Source organism: Aphelocoma coerulescens, chromosome 1A (genome assembly GCF_041296385.1).
Source record: "Aphelocoma coerulescens isolate FSJ_1873_10779 chromosome 1A, UR_Acoe_1.0, whole genome shotgun sequence".
NCBI classification, from domain to species: Eukaryota; Metazoa; Chordata; class Aves; order Passeriformes; family Corvidae; genus Aphelocoma; species Aphelocoma coerulescens.
Genome location: NC_091014.1, coordinates 11970733 through 11990844, shown reverse-complemented (window position 1 = coordinate 11990844; position 20112 = coordinate 11970733). Strand labels below are relative to the sequence as shown.

The 20112-nt window shown below is 36.4% G+C and overlaps 1 protein-coding gene and 1 long non-coding RNA gene across 4 annotated transcripts in view; one reads left to right on the top strand and one right to left on the bottom strand.

Annotated features, from left to right (window-relative positions):
* Positions 1-20112, top strand: part of GNAI1 (G protein subunit alpha i1) — a 33130-nt gene that overhangs the window by 9855 nt on the left and 3163 nt on the right. For both annotated transcript variants that reach the window (XM_069035686.1, XM_069035680.1), the window contains exons 2-6: positions 9308-9350; positions 9428-9569; positions 14012-14169; positions 15663-15791; positions 18779-18908. In XM_069035686.1, the coding sequence (XP_068891787.1) occupies positions 9308-9350; positions 9428-9569; positions 14012-14169; positions 15663-15791; positions 18779-18908 (602 nt within the window). The remainder of the gene's footprint in view (positions 1-9307; positions 9351-9427; positions 9570-14011; positions 14170-15662; positions 15792-18778; positions 18909-20112) is intronic.
* LOC138121829 (uncharacterized) lies at positions 6778-20106 on the bottom strand. 2 transcript variants are annotated; one of them, XR_011156282.1, is made up of 3 exons: positions 19248-20106; positions 10254-10385; positions 6778-6917 (listed from the first exon to the last, which is right to left on the bottom strand). It is a non-coding gene; the product is annotated as an uncharacterized lncRNA (long non-coding RNA). The 2 variants fall into 2 exon arrangements; XR_011156283.1 differs by lacking the exon at positions 19248-20106 and adding an exon at positions 15657-15743.

The window sequence follows — 20112 nt, the reverse complement described above, 5'->3', positions numbered from 1 at the left end:
GAAAATGTAATTGAAAAAGATTGTTCACTGATATCTAGGATCTTTTTACATTTTAGTCTGTCACTTTAAGTCCATCCAGATTCTGGTGGAGTTGGAGACACTGAAGTGAATTTGGGTCAACTAACAATATGCTTTTTCTCCTTATTTTTGTAGATCTTAGTCCTTGAGCTACAGGATGAAAAACACTTTGAAGTTAGGTGTGGATGAATACTGAAAATTTACATGAACTGAAGTTTATTGCTTTGTTTCTACAATAATGGGACAGCTTTTAGTGTAATTGCATTTTCCCTGGTGTAAACTTTGACAGTACCCATTTATCACATTTGCAACTAATGCCTTGGTGTTATGTGACAAGTAGAGCTTTGAATAAAATCAGTTGAGATTTACATGAGAGATCTTCTTCCTGTTTTGATAGAAATGCACACGCAGTTTTCTGATTGTCCCAACTCTTTGCACAGTTACATAGTTATATGAGGTAGCTGGGACAGTAGGTTCTGTCAGAATTGTAGGTAATACAACAGTAGTGTTGTTCTGAATTGGAATTGTAGCCTGCAATGAAAATACGTTGTTATTCCAAGTTTTTGTTCTTTTGTTGTATCTCTCTGCCAGAACAACCTGCATAAAGTATGCCTTTGTTGTAGTGGGGAATTTTTTATAAAGCATTTTCCATTGTGATTAATGATAGCCTGCTTAGTAAGCTTGCTCTGTTATCTCTGAACCTGCCATCTTTACTCACTATATTTATAGCATGGTGCACAATAAAAGGCCATGAAGGCCAACCGCACTGTGGAGAGCAATGTCAAGGCATTCTGGATTTCTAGAGGTTTATTAGATATGTATTTGAAAGTCTGGGTGAGGCATGCTGTACTCTGTTGGCAGAAATTGATGGTAACTCTCTTGATAAACATTTTAAGAGTAAAGGAATTAGTTCTTTCTGTTGGAGCAGTCAGTATTTGTCTCCTGGATTGGGCTCATACACAATAACTGCAGAAACATGTTCAAGAAGGTCTTTAATCATGTTCTTTCATATTGTGATTTTAAATTATGTAGTAATTGTTTCTGAGCATACTACTTTGGATGGAAGAAGAAAGCCACTTTAATTTTTTTAAGTAGCAAATTTAAATCTTATTTCAGTTTTGCAGAGGAGATCAGTTATTTGCTATATTGAAGTTCCATTCGAAATACTAACAAGTTTTTGGACTTTGAATTTTGAAGAGCTTCCCAAGTATTTTAGGTGATTGTAGTGTGGATGCTGGCCTATGATACATTTAAGTAATCAACTGGTAATCTTATCAAGCTGGTATTGACCCCTTAGATAAACCTGAAGCCACAAATGTTAGCTGCTGGTATTGTGGCATGTACTTGTTGGGCAGCAAGCATGATATGTGCTTTAACACCTGTATTTATTTTCTGGCATACGTTCCTGGCATAAGAAGTTTATTTCCAAACCTTTGGGTCTCAGCTTGTCATGGTCTTGCTGGGTTTGGCACTTCAGACAAAGGATGCTATGTTAATTGAAGGAAAAACTTCAATGGCACTGTCCCTGTCCAAGACAATGGTACTGGTGTTTAGGAGAACTCCTGTACATTCTTTACATAAGGTCTTTTTAAAGTAGCTTCACTTTCAAGGTACTGCATTTCCTTTTGAATGTTTCACAAAGTTTCTGAAATATGACACTTGGCATTGTACTGGTGCTCTTCTTTAGAGTGAGACAATGAGTCCCCAATACAGTTATGGTGTAAGTGATGCACATAATGATAAAAGGGTTCCTACTATGTAGCTAGTAACTTGAAACAGCTGAGGAATATAGAAGTGTTTTTGAAAAGCTAGATAGAATTTGTATTGAAAAGCTGCATGCATTTAATTTTGTGTGGTACATAAAATCGCACATAATTTCTGCTAAGGTGTCTGCTTATCACATGATTGAATTCTAAGCAAAAAGAACATTTCATGAAACTTTTGTCATAAAAAGATATGAAGCACTAGTTGAAAATTACAAGTAGCTTGAAATTCAATTCATACTTCTAAAGATAAAGATGTGAATAGAACATACCTTAAGGTTTGCAAAATGGAGTCTGTGCCCTCCTTGTTTCACTGTAAGATTGATTTTTAGAATTCATTGGGTTCCAGAAGTTATACTGAATGTAAACCCATACTTTCTCCTTGTTTCAATACTAAACTAATTAACAGTCTTTATTACTTGCTTCTGTGTTTGCTCTAGTAGCAGCCTCTAGGTATTTAAGAAACTCAGAGCAGTCTATTAGACATCTAGACCTTAATAAACATACAGGATGCTACCACGAGTTAATACTTGAGGTAACATTTTATCTTAACAGTTTTCTTAAATGATGTTTTATGTGTAATATATTGACTATTTTATTGTATAGTGCTGATTTCAAACATCTACTACAAGCGGTACGGGAGACCTAGGAAAGAAATAATTAGTTGTAATTAATTCTTGTTTTGTTAAGGGATTTGCAAAAGTGGCAGTGGCATATGGGTGTAAATGATACTCCTTCTGTAGGACTAAGCATGCAGCTACTGAAACCTTGAGAATTATCTCAGATCTTTTATCTGAGTCAGTGCCATAATTTTAGAATCTGTCACTTCTCTGCTTTGAACCAGGGATGTAATCTGGGATTCACACTCTGTTACTACATGGCTAAGTTACTGAAATATTTTCTGCCAGATACTAATCATACTGATTCTTAATTCGTTGAAAGTTTCCTGGCACATTCAAATTCCAGTAGCTGTGGACATTCCAAGACTAATGCCACATTAGCTCTATCCACCTTTGGTTGACCATATGAAAACAGGAACGGGAAAAAGGTTGTAAACTACCAGGGCCAGCAGCTGCCCCAGAATTAGAAGAATACAGGATGGTGGTAGATAAACTTCAAAGAGGGGGAGTGGACAAAATAAGAAAATTCAGACAGATAGAGCAGTGTGGCTTTCAGAGAATGTTTCATTTGGTGTTCAACCTGTCCAGAGTGTGTTGTAGCAAAGTTTCCACTGTGGGTTTCTTGTACTAGCATTGTTGTATTTTGAATATAGTAACACTGATTAGCAGCTTGCATTCTCATTTAAATCTCATGTCTAATAATGTGTCATGAGGTGATACATTTAAGAGATTATACTTCCAAGCTACAAAGCCATGTGTTTTTGTAGGAGATTACTGACCTCACAGCAGAAAGAGTAGAAATCACTGGGAATTTAGCTTGTACTGTGACTAGTGGCAGCTGTGGCACCATACAGCTTGTGCCTTCTGCTGTGAAATACGAGTGTCTGACAGAATTGATAAGAAGGTTGGGGGGAGAGAACTTTACAGTTCCTGAATCCAAAAATTTACAAATCAATATGTTTTATTTTAAATTTCGCATGTGTCTCTATGCTTAAATTAATATGGTGTAAGTGTCCTGTTCTACCTGCTGAAAAGCTGGCAAACATCCATTGAAAGTTTTAAATTAATTACTCTTGTCCATACATAAAAGGCTGTTCTACGTTTTTGTGGATTCTGTTCCTTTGTCTGACTTACCTGGTGTTATTTCAAAGCCAGCCCAACTTTTTCTCTTTAGTTTTTATATAACGCTTAAGTTACTTTAATTTAGTCTGTATTTTTTTTTCTGTGTTAATATTACAAGGAGTATATTTATTCTATTAGAAATAGTTGTATTTGACAGTTGGTTTCCTCCAAAGAGGGATACTGTGAACTTGAAGTTTGCCTTGCTTTTTACTTTGGTATTTGATTTGTTTCTTTAGTAACCAACTAGCAAATGTGTTGTAACTTAGAAATCTTACTATGAAGGTTTCAGCCCTTCCAAGCAGCAGTTTCAGTACTTGGGGGCATAAAACATTTGTTCCAGAAATTTGTAGTTCTGGAATGCTTGCTATGTAGGCAGTGTGTGGGATAATAAATCGTGAGACACTCTAAGTAGTTTAAAGTAACATTTTTGCTTACCTGTTAATTTTAATCAAATTATTAAATGCTTCAATTCATTTTTAACACAGATTTGCTCCATTTGGAAAAAATATTCAATCTAAGATGGTATTTGCTACAATTTCATAGTAATGAGTCATAGGGTGATAAAATCATTTAGGTTGGAAAAGAACCTTAAGATCGGGTCCAACCCAATCTTTTTAATTTTTTTTTAAATTTTTTCTCCTGTAATTGACCAAATCGCAGCTTGGAGAATCAAATATTGGTTTAGCTGTTTCTTAAATTTATTTGAGCTCTGCTGACCTTACTTGATTCTGTCAGGAGGAAGATTCAGTGAGACTGATCTGTTAAATGGTTTTTTGGTTGGGTTTTTTGAGCATGAAGATGCTTTGATTTTTTTCTATTTCCAAAGTTGAAAGCTGGCTTTGAAAGAAAAATCATAATACAGCTTAGTTCCTTTTATTTAGCCGAGCGTCAGATTCACCATGCTGTGGATGGTACGGTAGGGTTAGTCACAGGCCTGGGTTTGTGTGCTGGCTCTGAATTCCTGGAGTGTTGTCAGAATTCATGCTGGATCCAGGTAAATGACTGCTTTGGATAGCACAGTATTTGCTGTGACATACTGACATGTGAAGGTAGAGCCTAAGTATTACACTTTGATGCAGAAGACCCTTCAGATTATAGTAGAATCTATGGGGAAAATGTGAAATTTTGCTATTTAGGTTGGATGTGCTTTGCTCCCATAAATACATAGCAAGCAATAAATAGCATCCTTTACTAGATGATTGAGGAATATACAATCAAGTCTGTCTAAATTTAGGTAGTGTTTGGTTGTGACAGTATAGCTAGCTCTGATATTTTATATGCAGCTGTCACATGTAATATTTAATACTGCTTGCTCCTGTCTAAAACCTTCTAAACCAGAGTTAGTTCTCATATTGATATATGGGCAACTTATTTATGCTGAGATAAAGGAGGGAATTTTATAAAGTGTATCTGTCAGAAAACCTGGCAGAGTTCTGCATTCAGGATTGCAAAAATAATGAATTTCCTTTCAGTGTGGGACAATGAGTAAGGTGAAATTTTCCCATCTACTTTGCAAAGATTATTAGGAATGCTACAGTCATTTCAGTGTGCAGTTAAAGGAAAAACCCAAACCAAACACAACCATTTCTATTTTCCATTAAATAACATAGGGGAATTCACCTTCCAGGAACTCACTGTTGATGTTAGGTACTCTGTAATAAATGACTTAATTATTCTTTATATGTATTATGGGTGCTTGTGGTTATGTTACTGAGAATGTTTTTATGATAATTGTAGGTATTTGGTACATGTGAATTCTAACACCATAGAGAAACATGGATATCTGACTCAAAAAATGAAGTAGAAAGTATTTGACAAAAATAATTAAATTTTTGTACTGTAACTAGCCCTGACACATTCTTGGTTAGTCAAATTTGATAAATTTTTAACAGAACATTTTATGAGGTTATGTAAATTAAATGCTGTAGTATATTTCTTAATATCTCCAGAATTGCTGCTGAATGCAGGGGATATACCATCTTTAAATTATTTGAATAAAAATACTAATCCAAAGCAAATTATAGTAATTGCATTAATAAAACTAATCTTTTAACTTTTGTCACCTATTTGTGATTAAGTGCATAATTAGCTATTTTGAGATTCTTAACTTGATTTATAAATGCTTCAGATGTCTAAATAACAAATTACTTTAGTGCTGGTGTCTCTGATTTCTGCTTATATTAGTGTACTTCCATGGCAGCTCAGAGTCTCAGAACTATTGCTGCTCTATAAAGAAACTTGCAGATTTATAAAAGACTGGGTCTTTTGCTTGGACATGAGCTAAAGATGGCAATCTAGATTGATGCTGACAGGCCTACTCTATTCCTTAGTTTGCTTAACTCCAAGCTCAATGGCTCCTCTTGGTGCCAGTGCTCATTCTATGGTGCTGGAGGAAGGGAAGTGTAGCCACATCAGTAGCAGTGCTGGAAAGGATGTGGGACAGCTTTCAAGATGCAGTCTTAAATTGGGCTAAGCTTGTCCTGAATGTACATATTTATTTCATAAGAGGAATATCCTAAAAGCATCACTATACAGTATTCAAGTATAGAGATAGTCTGTTAACAGAAGTTCAGTACTTTAAGTTGGAAGAAACCTCTTAGAGGTCATCTAGTTTAGCCCTTGGCTCAAAGCCAGGCTAACATTAAAATAGGTAAGATTGCTCAGAGGCTTGTCCAGTTGAATCTTGAAGATCTCCAAGGTTGAGTTTCTCCCTCCTCTCTGTGCAGTACAACCTCTTTCATGGAATAGGTTCCCTGCACGCCCTTCCCATATATCTCTGTGAAATTGCCTGTGCTAGAGGTTCTTGATTGCCTCACGTCTCTTTGTTGTGTACGTCTGACAAGTTTACTTCCGCTTTAAGCTGTCTTATGCTATGGAAAGGACAGAAGCTTACAGATCATCTTGTCCCATCATCCCAATCTTTGTAGGATTAAAATGCCCAGTTCCTTGTAGGTTTTCCTTGAATGTCATGTGTCATCTAAACAACTAAGTGACCTTTAACTGTTTTCTATCTAGTTTATCAGTATCTCATTTACTGGGCACCAAGGGGGAGAATTGTATACAGTGCTCGGATACAGCTTAATGAATGGTGCCTGCTGGGGAAGAGCAGCGTCCTTTGACTTGTCTGCACTTTTGCCACTGCAGCAGTGGAAGCTGTTGGCCAGGGTCAACCCAAACACCCACACAGCTGTGCGATCACTCTCCTCTCCCTTGGGATAAGGAAAGAGTAGAAGGAAGGCAAGAAGACTCATGGACAAGATAATGATGTTTTAATAGGGAAAGCCACAGCTTGCACACACTAGCAAAGCAAAAAGAAGAATTAATTCCTTCCTTCTCACTGGGAGGCAGGTGTTTGGCCACCTCCTGGAAAGCAGGGCCTTGGCATGCATAATGGCTGTGTGAAAAGAATCAAAGAATTGTTTAGTTTGGAAAAAGCTTATAATGTTATTGTGCCCAACCATTAACCCAGCACTGCCAAGTCCACCACTAAACCATGTCCCCAGGTACCAGATCTAGAGTTTTTAAATACCTCCAGGGATGGTGACTCCACCACTTCCTGGGTGACCGTTTCAATACTTGACAACCCTTTTGACGAAGACATTTTTCCTAATAGCCAGTCTTAACCTCTCCTGGTGCAGCCTGAGGCCATTTACTATTGTTCTGTCGCTTATTAGCTGGGAGATGACATTGACCACACCTGGCTACACACTCCTTTGAGGTAGTTGTAGAGAGTGGTGAGGTCTCCCCTGAACCTTTTCTCCAGGTTAAAAAACCCTAGCTCCCTCAGCTGCTCCTTATATGAGTTGTGCCCCAGACCCTTAACCATAACCACACTTCCAAAGGTTCTAACAAAAAAAGGTTTAGACAAACAATGCAACAACAAATGACTACCCCTCCTTCTCCCTTCCCTGAGTTTTTACTGCTGAGCGTGGCATCGTGGTGTATGGAATATCCCTTTGGTTGACTTGGTCAGCTGTCCTGGCAGCGTCCCTTCTCAACATCTTGTCCACACCCAGCCTACTCACTAGGGGTGGGGACGTGGTGGAAAAGAAAAAATGCCTTGATGCTGCTCATGCAATTTTCAGCAACAAGAGAACCATCAGTTTCTCTTTCTAATGAGTGTTACCAACACTGGTTTAGCTACAAATCTAAAGTACAGCACCATAAGGGCTGCTGTGAAGAGAGTTAACTGTTCCAGACAGACCCAGTGCAGCAGCCTGGAATGCGGTTGACCTTCATCACCACAAGGCCCCACTGCTGACTCTTGAGTTTGTTGAACCTCACAATTTTCCTAACCCATTAGTCCCAAATCTGAAGTGTTGGATGTGTTATTCTGTGCCACTTGCAGGACTTCACAATTGTCTCTGTTCACTGTCATGAGATTCCTTAGCTCAGTCCTCTAGCGTGTTGAGGACTTTTGAATAGCACCTCTGTTCTCTAACACTGTAACCACTTCCTGGCCTTCTGGGCTGATATCAGCTGCAAACTGGTGTTAATGCCTTTTGCCTTCGCTTTCAGGTCATTGGTGAAGATGCTAAACTGTATTAGCCCAGTATGGTCTCCTGGAGACTGTCTAAATGCATTTCAGCTAGATTTTTGAGCCACTGACACAAGCCTTTAAGTGTGGCTGTCTGGGCAGATTTTCAGACACCCCAAAGTTGGTACTTACCTAGCTTGGTACAAGGGATGCCGTGGGAGGTGGCATCAGAAGCCTTTTTAGATTCAAAGTAAATTACATCTTTTAGTGTCCTTCACCCCCAAACCCACCTGTTTCCTTCCTTTTCCTGAAAACTTACTAAGTGCATGTTGGCAATTCTCAATAACCTTACTTTGTCCAAGATGAGGTTGACTGTCATGCTTCAGGTTCTTGCCCTTTTTTGGTGATGAATAAGTACAGCCTTTATCAATGCTTTTTTGTGGTCAGAGTGTTCTTTGGTTATATTGGAATTGGACAACGGGTGATCTCTTTGCATTAGAAATACCTGTAGACTGTATGAAGATTATGCTCACTTCTGCAAAGCTATACTGAGAAAGGGGATCTTTGAGAGGGAGAATTCAGCCCAAGTCACAGGCAAACTGGGAGCTTGCTATCTACAGGGATTAGACTGAAGCTCTAAGAGTTCCATGTATTTTTTAGAGAAAGAAGCAGACTAAAGATAGATTGTTGAGGTAGCAAAAACTGCATCTTTTTCCCTATCTGTTGACAGAGATACTGTTTTTCTGACATAGCTTTTGTTTTGTTTTGTTTTAGTTAAAACACTAAAAATTATAGCAAGTTGACTGGCAAACCTCATGCCATCTGTTTTAACAAAAAGTAAGCTGACTTGGTTTATTCGTGCAAAGGTTAAAAGAGGGTTACAAGGACTAAAGCCTTGAAGAGTTTAAGGCGTTCATTTGCAACATGGGAGACCATTAATACAGTGTGAAGAATGGATTTTGGTTAGGTTTTGATTAAAAAGGCAGTTGGAAGAATTAAGCTTCAGATCCCTTTGAAGTTGAGCAATTTATCATCTGTTCGCATTAGAAACACGAGCAGACTGTGTGAAGATTATGCTCACTTCTGGTAAAAGAAAAGACTTTTTAGAACTGAGATTTGTTCTTAAAATGGTTGATTTTGAAATTTTCTGCTGAAGATGCATTTCTATATTAAAAATCAGTTTGTAACGTCTTCTTTTACCTATTGAAGGTATTTATATTGGTTAGATACATGAAGTGTAGAATCAAAATGAGTTTCCAAAGAATAGTAAAAGTCTAATGTTGAATTTTCACACATTTTTTTTTCAGGAGCTGGTGAATCGGGGAAAAGCACAATTGTCAAGCAAATGAAGTAAGTGTGGTAAAATACTGTGATAGAGAAATATTTTTTAATTTGATTAGAGAATTTATTTTTTTTTTCTTCCATAGGATTATCCATGAAGCTGGTTATTCAGAAGAAGAATGTAAACAGTACAAAGCTGTTGTCTACAGTAACACCATTCAGTCCATTATTGCTATCATTAGAGCAATGGGGAGGTTGAAGATAGATTTTGGTGATCCAATCAGGGCTGTGAGTATTGAAGTACATACACAGACATACAGCTGAAATATCCATACTATTTGCTTCAGAAATCTTTGTAAGATACAGTGAAAACTAAATGCTTTTGGTCTTTACATGGCAAGGTGACCTGTGGAGAAATCAGCCGTGGGTTGATTCACAACAACTATTTGGTTTAGATAGTATTTTCCAAATCCTGTCTAAATTTGGAGAACTAAACATCTGGGTCTTACGGAGTCCACAGTCATGTCTCTATTTGTATAGACTTGTGGGCTATTAGGTAGGTCATTTAAGTTAGACATCTTCACATTCCTTAAAAAATACTTTTTAAAAAAATAGCTTAAATAGGGAGGCATCTAGCTACTTCTGCACTGTACTGTCTGCACTTCTCTATTAGGTCATAGACACAGCAGTGCCTGAAACATTGCCAGCATCTGAGCTCGATCCTGTTTCATACTGATTTCCAGTACTGAGGACTTTTATTTTGCTCAAAGAGACATGGGCATGGACCTACTGCTGGGATTCCATTTTTTCATTATACCAATCTTGGGATTTTTCCCAAGAAATGAGACCTTTTCCTAAGCTTTTCTGCACCTTTTCCATCTTATTTCATCTAATGTCCCACATGCAAAGCTCTGATGAGTTTATTTGCCATTCCACCTATTGGTATCTCCAGTCCTAACCCTGTGCTCTTACCTGTGGTGACCCTGGTTATGTCCACATGTGGTCAGGCAGGGAGATGCTTGAACTGTCTCCATAAAATGCTCAGTTTACATGGTTTTTGCTTGTTGTCTCGTTACAAGAGTCTATACAGTCTGTGCTGCAGTGCTGAAATTTACACCCAAACTTGTTAGTCTGAATAGCAGTTAAACTTGATTCAGGATGTATGCTTTTATCTCCTCCCCTTAGAAGTAAGTGTCACAGTGTGGAATGCTTGCCAGTACCAGTTTTGAAGCTGGAACTTGCCCACATTGTGTCTGTCTCTCAGGAGAGATGGAGGAAGGGTTTTGCCCTTTGGGTATTGAAATAAGAGGCATACTTTGTCATAAATTCTTTCTATCACTTTAAGGTGGAATTACAGTTTGGGAGGAGAGGAGGGTCTTTAAAAATAAGAAACAGTATGTGGAATCTTCATTCTTGACAGTCTTGTATTCAAGATTTTATTGGTTGCTTGAAAAGCAATTTATAAATGTTAGAGAGTATTCATTCAGTAACCTTGTGAAATGCAGTACGTATGGTTGCCATAAGGAAGACATTTGTAAGATTATGTATAGTGAGTCATAAAGTTGTATCTGAAGTCTAAATCTGACTGACAGCCAATTATAGCCATTATTTTATGTACATATGTTAGTTCTACCTGATGTCTCTTCAGCTGTAAGCATAACTAGTAAAAGCTTCAATTTCATTGGTTATTCATCTCCACATTTGCTCTCATGTTTGCTGTAGTCTGCCCTTACGACCAAAGTTTTCCAGAACACTGACAGTATTTCACTGCTTGTTAGTTCAGTGTTTGTGCAGTCCTCTCTGGAGTCTGGCAGTTAATGTTGGAAAGAGGCAGATGGTAGACTTATGTTACTAAATGCATAGTAAGAGAAAATGGAGGAGGAGTAAATTTAGGTGCTAGCAGATAAAATGACTAACAAGAAGATTTTGAGGGCTATCTTATAGATGATGTCAGTTTTAAGTCATCTGAGTTTCTCGACTTCAGAGAGCTATAAAAATGATGAGGCAAACTTCTGTCAGGAATGATCTTAAAATAGTTATCCATCCCTTTGTACTTAGTCACATCTTGGAGGTCCAAATTATTTTTTTTTCCAGAGCAACATTGCTATGGAACATTAGCACTGGTTGTTAGTACTAGTATGTTTATACATCATTTATTTTCAATTTTATTCCATTTTGTTTTAATGTTATTGTCTTTTGGGGGGAAAAAGAAGCTCAAAATTGTATCTGCTGGTGTAAACTGTTATATTCAGATTATTTTCCTTAAATTTCTGAGGTTATTTTCTGAGGGTTTTACTCTAAATGGGGTAATGTTTCTTTAAAAATCATATACTTTTATTTCTGTCGTAAGACTAATGGTAGAGCAGTGAGTTGAATGTTCTCCTTTTTCAAATTATTGAATCAAGGGAGCACAGATAACACCAGCAGCTTCAGTAATGGTCCGTTGTAAGTATGGTGTATGTTCCTCTGTGCTTCAGGACAGTTTAAGTAGAAACTGTGTTTTGAGAGGCATTTAGTAAATGTACTTCAAAGGACTATAGACCACTTTCTGAATGTCAGATTTACACTAGTTAGAGAGATAGTTAAATTAGTTTTTTTACGTTACTTCATGTATGGAATCGGATTAAAAAGATTGACACCTGTAGAGGAAGCTCCCCCATTTCAGTATAACTATAGGAAAGTATCTAGCATTGATTAATAATGAAAATAGGACTTGATCATTGCATACTGCCTCTCTTGTGGTGTCTTTGGTATGCCATCTTTAGCAGAAGGAGAATGGAGTAACAGAGACCATTTTTGATTTTAATGTTTGGCCTTTTAAAAAGCTGAAATCAGTTCTCTTGTTCTACCTTCTCTTTCCCCACCCCCCTGTTTGAGAGCATATACATAAAAGTCAGACCATCTTAGGTATAAAAAGTCATCACGTTTTCTGACAAAACCGTCAGTTTCTAACCTGTTTTCATCATGGGTCTTAATATATTGTCTCCTCTTAAAGATTTGCTGCTTTTGTGAGTTGTAGTTGCATTTGCATCCACGAGCAATATTCAAGACCAGAATTGTCATTCAGGTTTCTGTTATGCAGGCATAGTGCTCAAGTTAAAGTCCCTGAGATCTGACTTTCCAACCCTTTGATCTTTACAGCTCTGGGTTTTGTATGTAATTATTAGAACAATCCATTAAATTTAGATTATTTGTCCACAATTTGTGTGGTCTATGTATAGTAATCAGTATTTTTGTTTGACGAATGTTCTTTTAGATTTCTACCTACTCTAGCTTTCAAAAGACACTTTAAATTATACATCAGATAACTGTTCTTCATATGTGTACCTACAAATGTATATATATGTGTTTAAACCTCTCAAGTTTGTGTTGTGTTGGCTGGACTGCAAGCCTTTCATTTTCAGATTCTGAAATTTAGTATCACCCAATCCATCTGTAAACAATTCCCCTGTTAGGTCACACAATCTTTGATTATTTAGGTCTACAGTGGACAGTATCTTTAGAACAATCACTGCTTTCTGTGCTTATCCTGAAAATGTTTTTTTTTCCACAGCTTAGTGTTTGAACAGCAAAGTGACAGATTTTTCTACAGATTTGCATCTGTGTCTTCACTTACTGTTTTATGAGAATAACCTTATATGTTGCCTTTTTAAATCCTCCTCTTTCTTGAAATACTTCCAGTTCCCAGCTGATGTGTCTAAGTCTCTCTTTTCTCCTTCCTCCTTTCCAGATGCATTGTTCTCTTTCTTTTAATTACTGGACAAACTGTACATGCTGTGGGTAGTAGTTACAAGCTGATTTTTCTGGCTGATGTACCTTGGCATTGGATCATGTTCTGCCAATAACCAAGGTCAAGCAGCTACCCACAGGAGAGTACTAATGTGGACCTTCCCTATACCCATCTGCTGTCTTTCCTTCAGTGCCTTACAGGTCTAAATGTAATAGAAATACTTTAAAAAATAAAATACTAAGTTTCTTAGTCAAAATTGGATGTCACTGGTCAACTGGTCAAATACTATTAAAAGGGGAATGGTGGATTTACACCTTGTACTCCATTAGCCTCACTGTCAAAGCCAGTTATTATATATAGTTTTAAAATCCAGGATTTGCTGTTAAAATCTTCATGTTTGCTTGATACTCCATTACCAGGAAAACCTGGTCTCTGTAGAATAATTAAGGCAATGGATATTTGTAGCTGATTTATCTGGAAAGGTTTTTAGAAGTGTTTTTCTAATTCCTGACACATGATTTGGGAAGAAGTGATTATTTCTCACTTTTGAAGTTGTGTAATTAATTAAAATTAAGTAATTAATGTGTTTTCCTAAGTTATTCAATATACATCTGCACTTCTGAAGGGTCTAGTCTGTATTGTAACCATTTTATCCAATATGTGGTATTTTATGAGCAAATATGGTTAACTTTAGGTTTGAGCACAAAATATCTTACTACTCCTGTTTACAAAAACTTAGCTCAAGTTATAAGCAGACGAGGAGAAGCTTTATCAACTAATGAGAAATTTGATTTTGTAGTCTTTCTGTTGTTGAAAAATGTGGGAATTAATATCCAATGCAGAACACTAAAATTAATTGTTTTCATTCACACTTTTTAGTTTGGTTACATTCACATTTACTAAGTTAAGAACTATATTCAGCAAATGCATTACTTAGGTGATAATACTTCTGTTGTAGTTCTCAATATTTCTCTCTTCACCTTGTGTTTACACCCTAAAGGATGATGCTCGTCAGCTCTTTGTGTTGGCTGGAGCAGCAGAAGAAGGATTTATGACTTCAGAGCTTGCTGGAGTTATCAGGAGACTGTGGAAAGATAGCGGGGTTCAAGCCTGTTTCAACAGATCTCGAGAATACCAGCTCAATGACTCTGCTGCCTAGTAAGTACAGTCTGACAGACAAGATTCCCTTTGCCTTCTAACTAGTAGCTAAAGCAGTATGAGGTGCCATCTTTTGACAAATTCTGCTCCTATGTAGATGGAAACCACAGAAGTATCTGAACAAAGATAGTGTATGCTTGGGTCAAAATGCTGCAGCAAAGATTTGAGGTTGGAAAGGATGGGGTGTAGTGTAATTAGGAACTTGTCATGTTCTGACCAGGTTTCACTCCCTTAAAGAAGACAAAAATTGCTTTAAGGTGCTTTAATAGCATTTCTATTACAAAACCATGAGTTAAGTACCTTTTCAGTATCTGAACGTGTCCAAAAAATGTGATGACATGATCTGTATTACCAAGGATACTACTTTCATGTTCGTAATAGTCCTATTTCAACATTGCTACGTTTTCATTGTTAATTAATGGTCTCTACTGGAAATATGTTGAGCCAAGAAACAGTTAGAATGTATCTTTTATGCCAGGGCACTTCAGTAAGAAAATAAAATATTAAGGAATTAGGAATGCAAAAATATGATGGTGTGGTAGCAAGTAATGGTAAGTCAGTAAAGGAAGAGAGTCTACTGAGGGAAATATAAGATGGTAAAGCGTAGCAATAGCAGTGATACTGCCTTATAGTGCAATTTTTTAAAGCTTTATGATTCTGAAGTATTTTGTAGTGCTTGAAGTTTTTTCTCACTTGTGTAAACTTTATTCCATATGGAGCACTTCATTTGGAGATTCACATACTCTCCTGTGGTAACCTCCTGTGTTCTGTTTTGTTGTTTTAGAAACCTCTAACTCAAGTTTCATAAGAAAACTGTTCTTCTAGCCATATAAATGTATCTGTAAAATTGTTAACTTCTTGTTATGAAGAAAATAGAACACAATGCCTTCCCTGTTTACTATGGGAAAAGTACGAGTAAGCTCTATGGTTTTTGGAAACACTGGACTTGGCCTACATTGCAAGAATTTTGGCAATGAAAGCATGCTAATTGTAAAAGATGTGCAATTAGAAATTCTCGATAGAAACTTAATTGTTATGTATTAGGCATTTTTTTAGACACATTAATTTTGGGCGAAACACTGAGTTACTCTTTTCATATCTGTTACCAAATAGAGAGGTTTTGGGCTTTGTTTATGGTTCAAAGTAATCTGCAGTTCAATAGGTTACGAAGATGTTCTAATTAGTGCAAATAACATTGATGTATATGGAACCATGTTTGCATTTTGGAATTGCAAAGGAAAACTTCTCTGCAGTGGAATAAATTGCCTAAGTTTTCTTTCATCTAGGATGAAATTTCGTTGTGTGTCTAAAGCTTATTTTGAAAAAACTTGGAAATTTGAGTGGAATATTGTGTCTTTTGTGTCTCAGAGAAAACTATTTTATAAAATTCAAGCACAATGTAATGAATGGACCTAGAACTTCTGTAATTTTTTTGCAATTATTTTGTTGCTGTTTTATGAATAACTGAAAGCAGTGTTTATTTTTACCTTTAGTTACTTGAATGACTTGGACAGGATAGCACAAACCAGCTACATTCCAACTCAACAGGACGTTCTCAGGACTAGAGTGAAAACTACAGGAATAGTGGAAACTCACTTTACTTTCAAAGATCTTCATTTTAAGTATGTAAATCATGCTGCATGGTTATCTGTCCATCAAAGTTCCTGTAAAATTATAGAATAGGGCACTCAATTGTGTAATTTAACAAATTTGTCTAATCACAAGTTTATTTCCCCTCCCCCCATTTTTTTATGGGGAAAAAAAAAAAAGGCATGTGGGAGTTGTTGGAGCTCTGATAAATGTTTTGGTTTTATTGAAAATGTTTTGTAAGGATACTTTTGATGTAAATTCAATCTCAAAGCCAAATATTGCATTTTTTGCCATGTTAAATAGCTGTTCTATTGTATTCTTGTTTTAAATTCTATTGGAGAACTGGAGGCTTATAAGAGTTTGCTGGTGTTGTATTAAAGAGTAAATCCATTTTCCTGAAGAGCTGAATTCAAATATGTGCTGTACTTAAAGGTAGTAGTTTAGAGATGAAAAACTTATGTTTTCTGTGGTGTGGGATTTCTAAAATGATGTTAATATTCTGAGCATTTTATGTCTAAAGACATAGAATGGTTTGGGTTGGAAGGGACCTTAAAGATCATCTAGTTCTAACCCCGCTACAGTGGACAGGAATGCCTTCCACTAGACCAGTTTGCTCAAGGCCCCATCCAACCTGGCCTTGAACACTTCCAGGGATGGGACATCCACAACTTCCCTGGGCAACCTGTTCCAGTGCATCTCCACCCTCACAGTAAAGGATTTCTTCCTAATAACTAATCTAAACCTACGCTCTTTCTCTTTGAAGTCATTTCCCCCTTGTCCTCTCACAACATGCTCTTGTAAAAAGTTTTTCCTGACTCATGTGCAGCATTCAAGGTGAAAACACAAGATAGTGTTAGCCATCATAGTACACTGCTTCCTACTGATGAGGAAGAATGTGAAAAAAACTCAGTAAAACACACATTAAATATGCAGAAATTGTTGTCAGCATGTCTATATTATAAATTTGCTTAGTATCTTCATTGAAAATACTTTTTCTCATGGAAATGCACAGCAATACTGACATATGGATACTTCAGGACCATCAGTACTGTGGAAATCTGTTTTGTTTCCTTATTTTAGGGTTTAAGAAAACAAAATTGTATTAATCCACAAAAGAATATCTGATAAATGGTAATGAATCTCTTGCAAACATAAGGAGAGTGGTCCTTAGCCAAGTCTCAAGAGAGGACTTCAGTATTCTCAGGACCTCTCTATCTTCTCACTTTCTAATGTTTCTTGTTCTCTATTATAGATGGGTCCGGTCTGTACAGATTATTGGGACTGTTACTAGGACCATATGGTTACACTTCTGTAAAATGTGTCTCTGAGCCAGGCCTGTGGAATTATTTAGCTGTAATGTTGTACATTCAAACACCTGTACCTGTGCCTTAGGCAATAGGCGTAATGAGTTATTGGGAGGGCTTGAAGTACACTCTTACATAACCTTGAAAAGAGCTTTTAAGATGAAGCAAAGGCATGAAAGGCTCGATTATACCAAGACAAGGGTACAGAAGTATGACTAGCTGCACAGGATCATTTTTTTTCATGATCTTTTCTTTCCTGTTCTGCTGTGTGTGTTTAGATTCTTTCAGACTGAGCCTCAATTCAGTCTTCTCTATAAAGCGCTTAGCATAGCTTTGATTATTGGTTCAATCCAAAATGCAAATACCAAGTCATCTTCATCCTGTTTCTTTAGACTAGTCCAAAAGTTGAGTCTGATTATTTACTACTTTTGTGTTTGAATAATACTTTTTTTGTACAAGTGTTAATATGGAAATTCAGGTCTCAGTATAAAGTTATAAAGCATAGCATTAAAATTGACAGAAGTAATTACTAAAATTTAAGGGATTCATTATTAAGGTATACAAGTATAAAGTATCTTCTATGGGTACAGCCATTGCTGATAGTTTGAGAACTAAGTAGGAGTAGTAAGTGGCTGGCTTACATTTGTATAGGGTGATATCCAAAGACTTCCCTTCAAATATATTTCTGAAGGTAAGGAGCAGGAATATCTTTCCTTTTTTCCACCAGGAATAATCTTTCCAGTGTTTTTAACATGGCATTATCTCAGTGTAGAATATTAAAAGGACAGTGAGCATTGTCACTTAGGCAGTTGTTCACCCAAGTAGAAGACCTTGTCAGAGGTTACAGTGTTTTGACAGTTTTCCACGAGAAAGCAAAGGCTCTTTTCTTTTTTTTCTAATTTGTTTCCTTTTCTACTTACTTTTACTGTGTTTGTTTTTCAAATTAATATCTACCAACTTGGAACACTTTAAGATACCTAAAAATAACAAGTGTAATTGAATCCCTTCAAGTGCAATTTACAGGGTTTGTGTAGTGCGCTACCATTAAATCGGTGGGATTTTTTACCTGCCCTGCCCTTGAAAGGTTGCAACTCAAGGAAAACAGGAAAGGGGGATAATAAAAAGTACAAGTCAGCTTCAGTAAGTGTGTCATATGTGAGACCTAACTGCATTTCCAGAAAATGCATTTATTAGAGGGAAAATGATGGTTATTTTTACTGTGTTAATGCTTATTTTGTCTTCTAAGATAATCTCTTAAAAAAATAGCCTATTTAAACATGGCCAGTTGAAGAACAGATTTAAGTTGTAATTTGATTTAGTAAAGAGAGGAGCTAAAACTCACCAGGATTGAGAGTCCATGTTGTTGATCAGTATCTTTTATCATTTTAGACTTTTTAGTAAAGCTAACTCTTTATTTTATACAGGTTATAATTAACTTTGTTAATGAAATATAATATTGTAAATAATTAATTTTGTTTATCTTTCACATCATACATTCTCTTGTTCTCTAAAATGTGTAAGAAGACTTTTAAGGCTTTATTAAAATTGAGGTTTATACTGAGAAAAATAGTAATTAATGATACAGGGATTTTTGCTTTCTTTTTAAGATGTTGTTCTCAGACTTACACAGCTGATAATTCCAGATTTTACTGGTTAATGTTCAGAAAGCTAGAAATTCCAAAGTTCACTCCCTACTTTGTACTTCTGTTTTGCAGAATGTTTGATGTTGGAGGCCAAAGATCAGAGCGGAAGAAGTGGATTCATTGTTTTGAGGGTGTTACAGCAATTATTTTTTGTGTGGCACTAAGTGATTATGACTTGGTCTTGGCTGAAGACGAAGAAATGGCAAGTACCCTAATGTTGAAGAAGGGAATAGTTGTTGGACAGAAGCTAAGCTTGGAAGGAGAGCTATAGATGGGTCTTTTGAAGTATTACTGCTTTATAAGATGTATGGGGTTTGTGCTTTCTCAGTGAAATGAGTGAAATGGTGATGCAAGTCATGCTTTTGGGTTCCAAAGTATTTCCTCATATTCTCAGAAGGAATATTAAAAGACAAATATTCTTTTAACTACACTTCTCATGTTTTATAGGAGCCATAAATTAATGAGGATTCATTGTCAGTAATACACATTTTAGTCTCTTTATGGATGCTAGAAGTACATGGAAAGAAATTTTTTTACTTACCTGTATCTGCTTTAGTACATTTTGTTTTCCTTTCCTTCCTCAGTCTTCAGTTTTTGTTTCTTTCTAACTGTGTTTCTCCAGTCTCTTGTCATAGTTTCAGAAATGTTTCTCTTCCTTTTCCTTTCCAACACCCTTGGCTCCTTTCTCCTCTTTCAAGAGTTTACTCCTTCTGTGTCACTGTGCACATTTTACTGTCTTGTCGTCTGAAGTGATGCTTGCCTCTTATGTGTGAATCATTAATAGACTCTTGTGCTCTTCCTTGTGTTCTGCAACATTCTATAAAATATAATTTGGGGAGGACAGAGAAATAAGAAAACCTTTCAAGTCAAATGTAGTCAAAGAAGGTCATAGCTAGTATCCTTCTACTTAAATGACTGGCACTTGGCCAAAGTACTTACATGTTGGATAATTTTTCTACAGATATACAAATATTATGGTAAGAGTTAAAATACCTGCTTACTTGATTCTCTAGTTTTGTAGAACTTTTTTCCTTATTCTGGAATATCAGCTAGGTGCAGAATTTATTTTCAATTTCCAGAATATCTAATCAGTGTTAAGACAAATTCAGGTAACTCAGCAATTGAATATCTGTACTGCAAAATGTCAAAAAACACTTAAAAATTTCTGTAATATTAAAAACTTAAACCTGGAAATGAGAAAAAGTACTTGCTTAAACCCTGCTGGTGGAAGTGATCTTTGTGGTAGTCTTGGCCTCTCTCTATTTCCCTGCAGTAAAATGTGATTTTGTTTGCTAAAAACTAAGATTTGTAACTGGTTCATTTGTAACTAATCAAAAATATGTATCCTGATCTTACTACTGAAGTCTGATAAAATACAAAGTGACTGGGGTTTTTTTCAATTACAG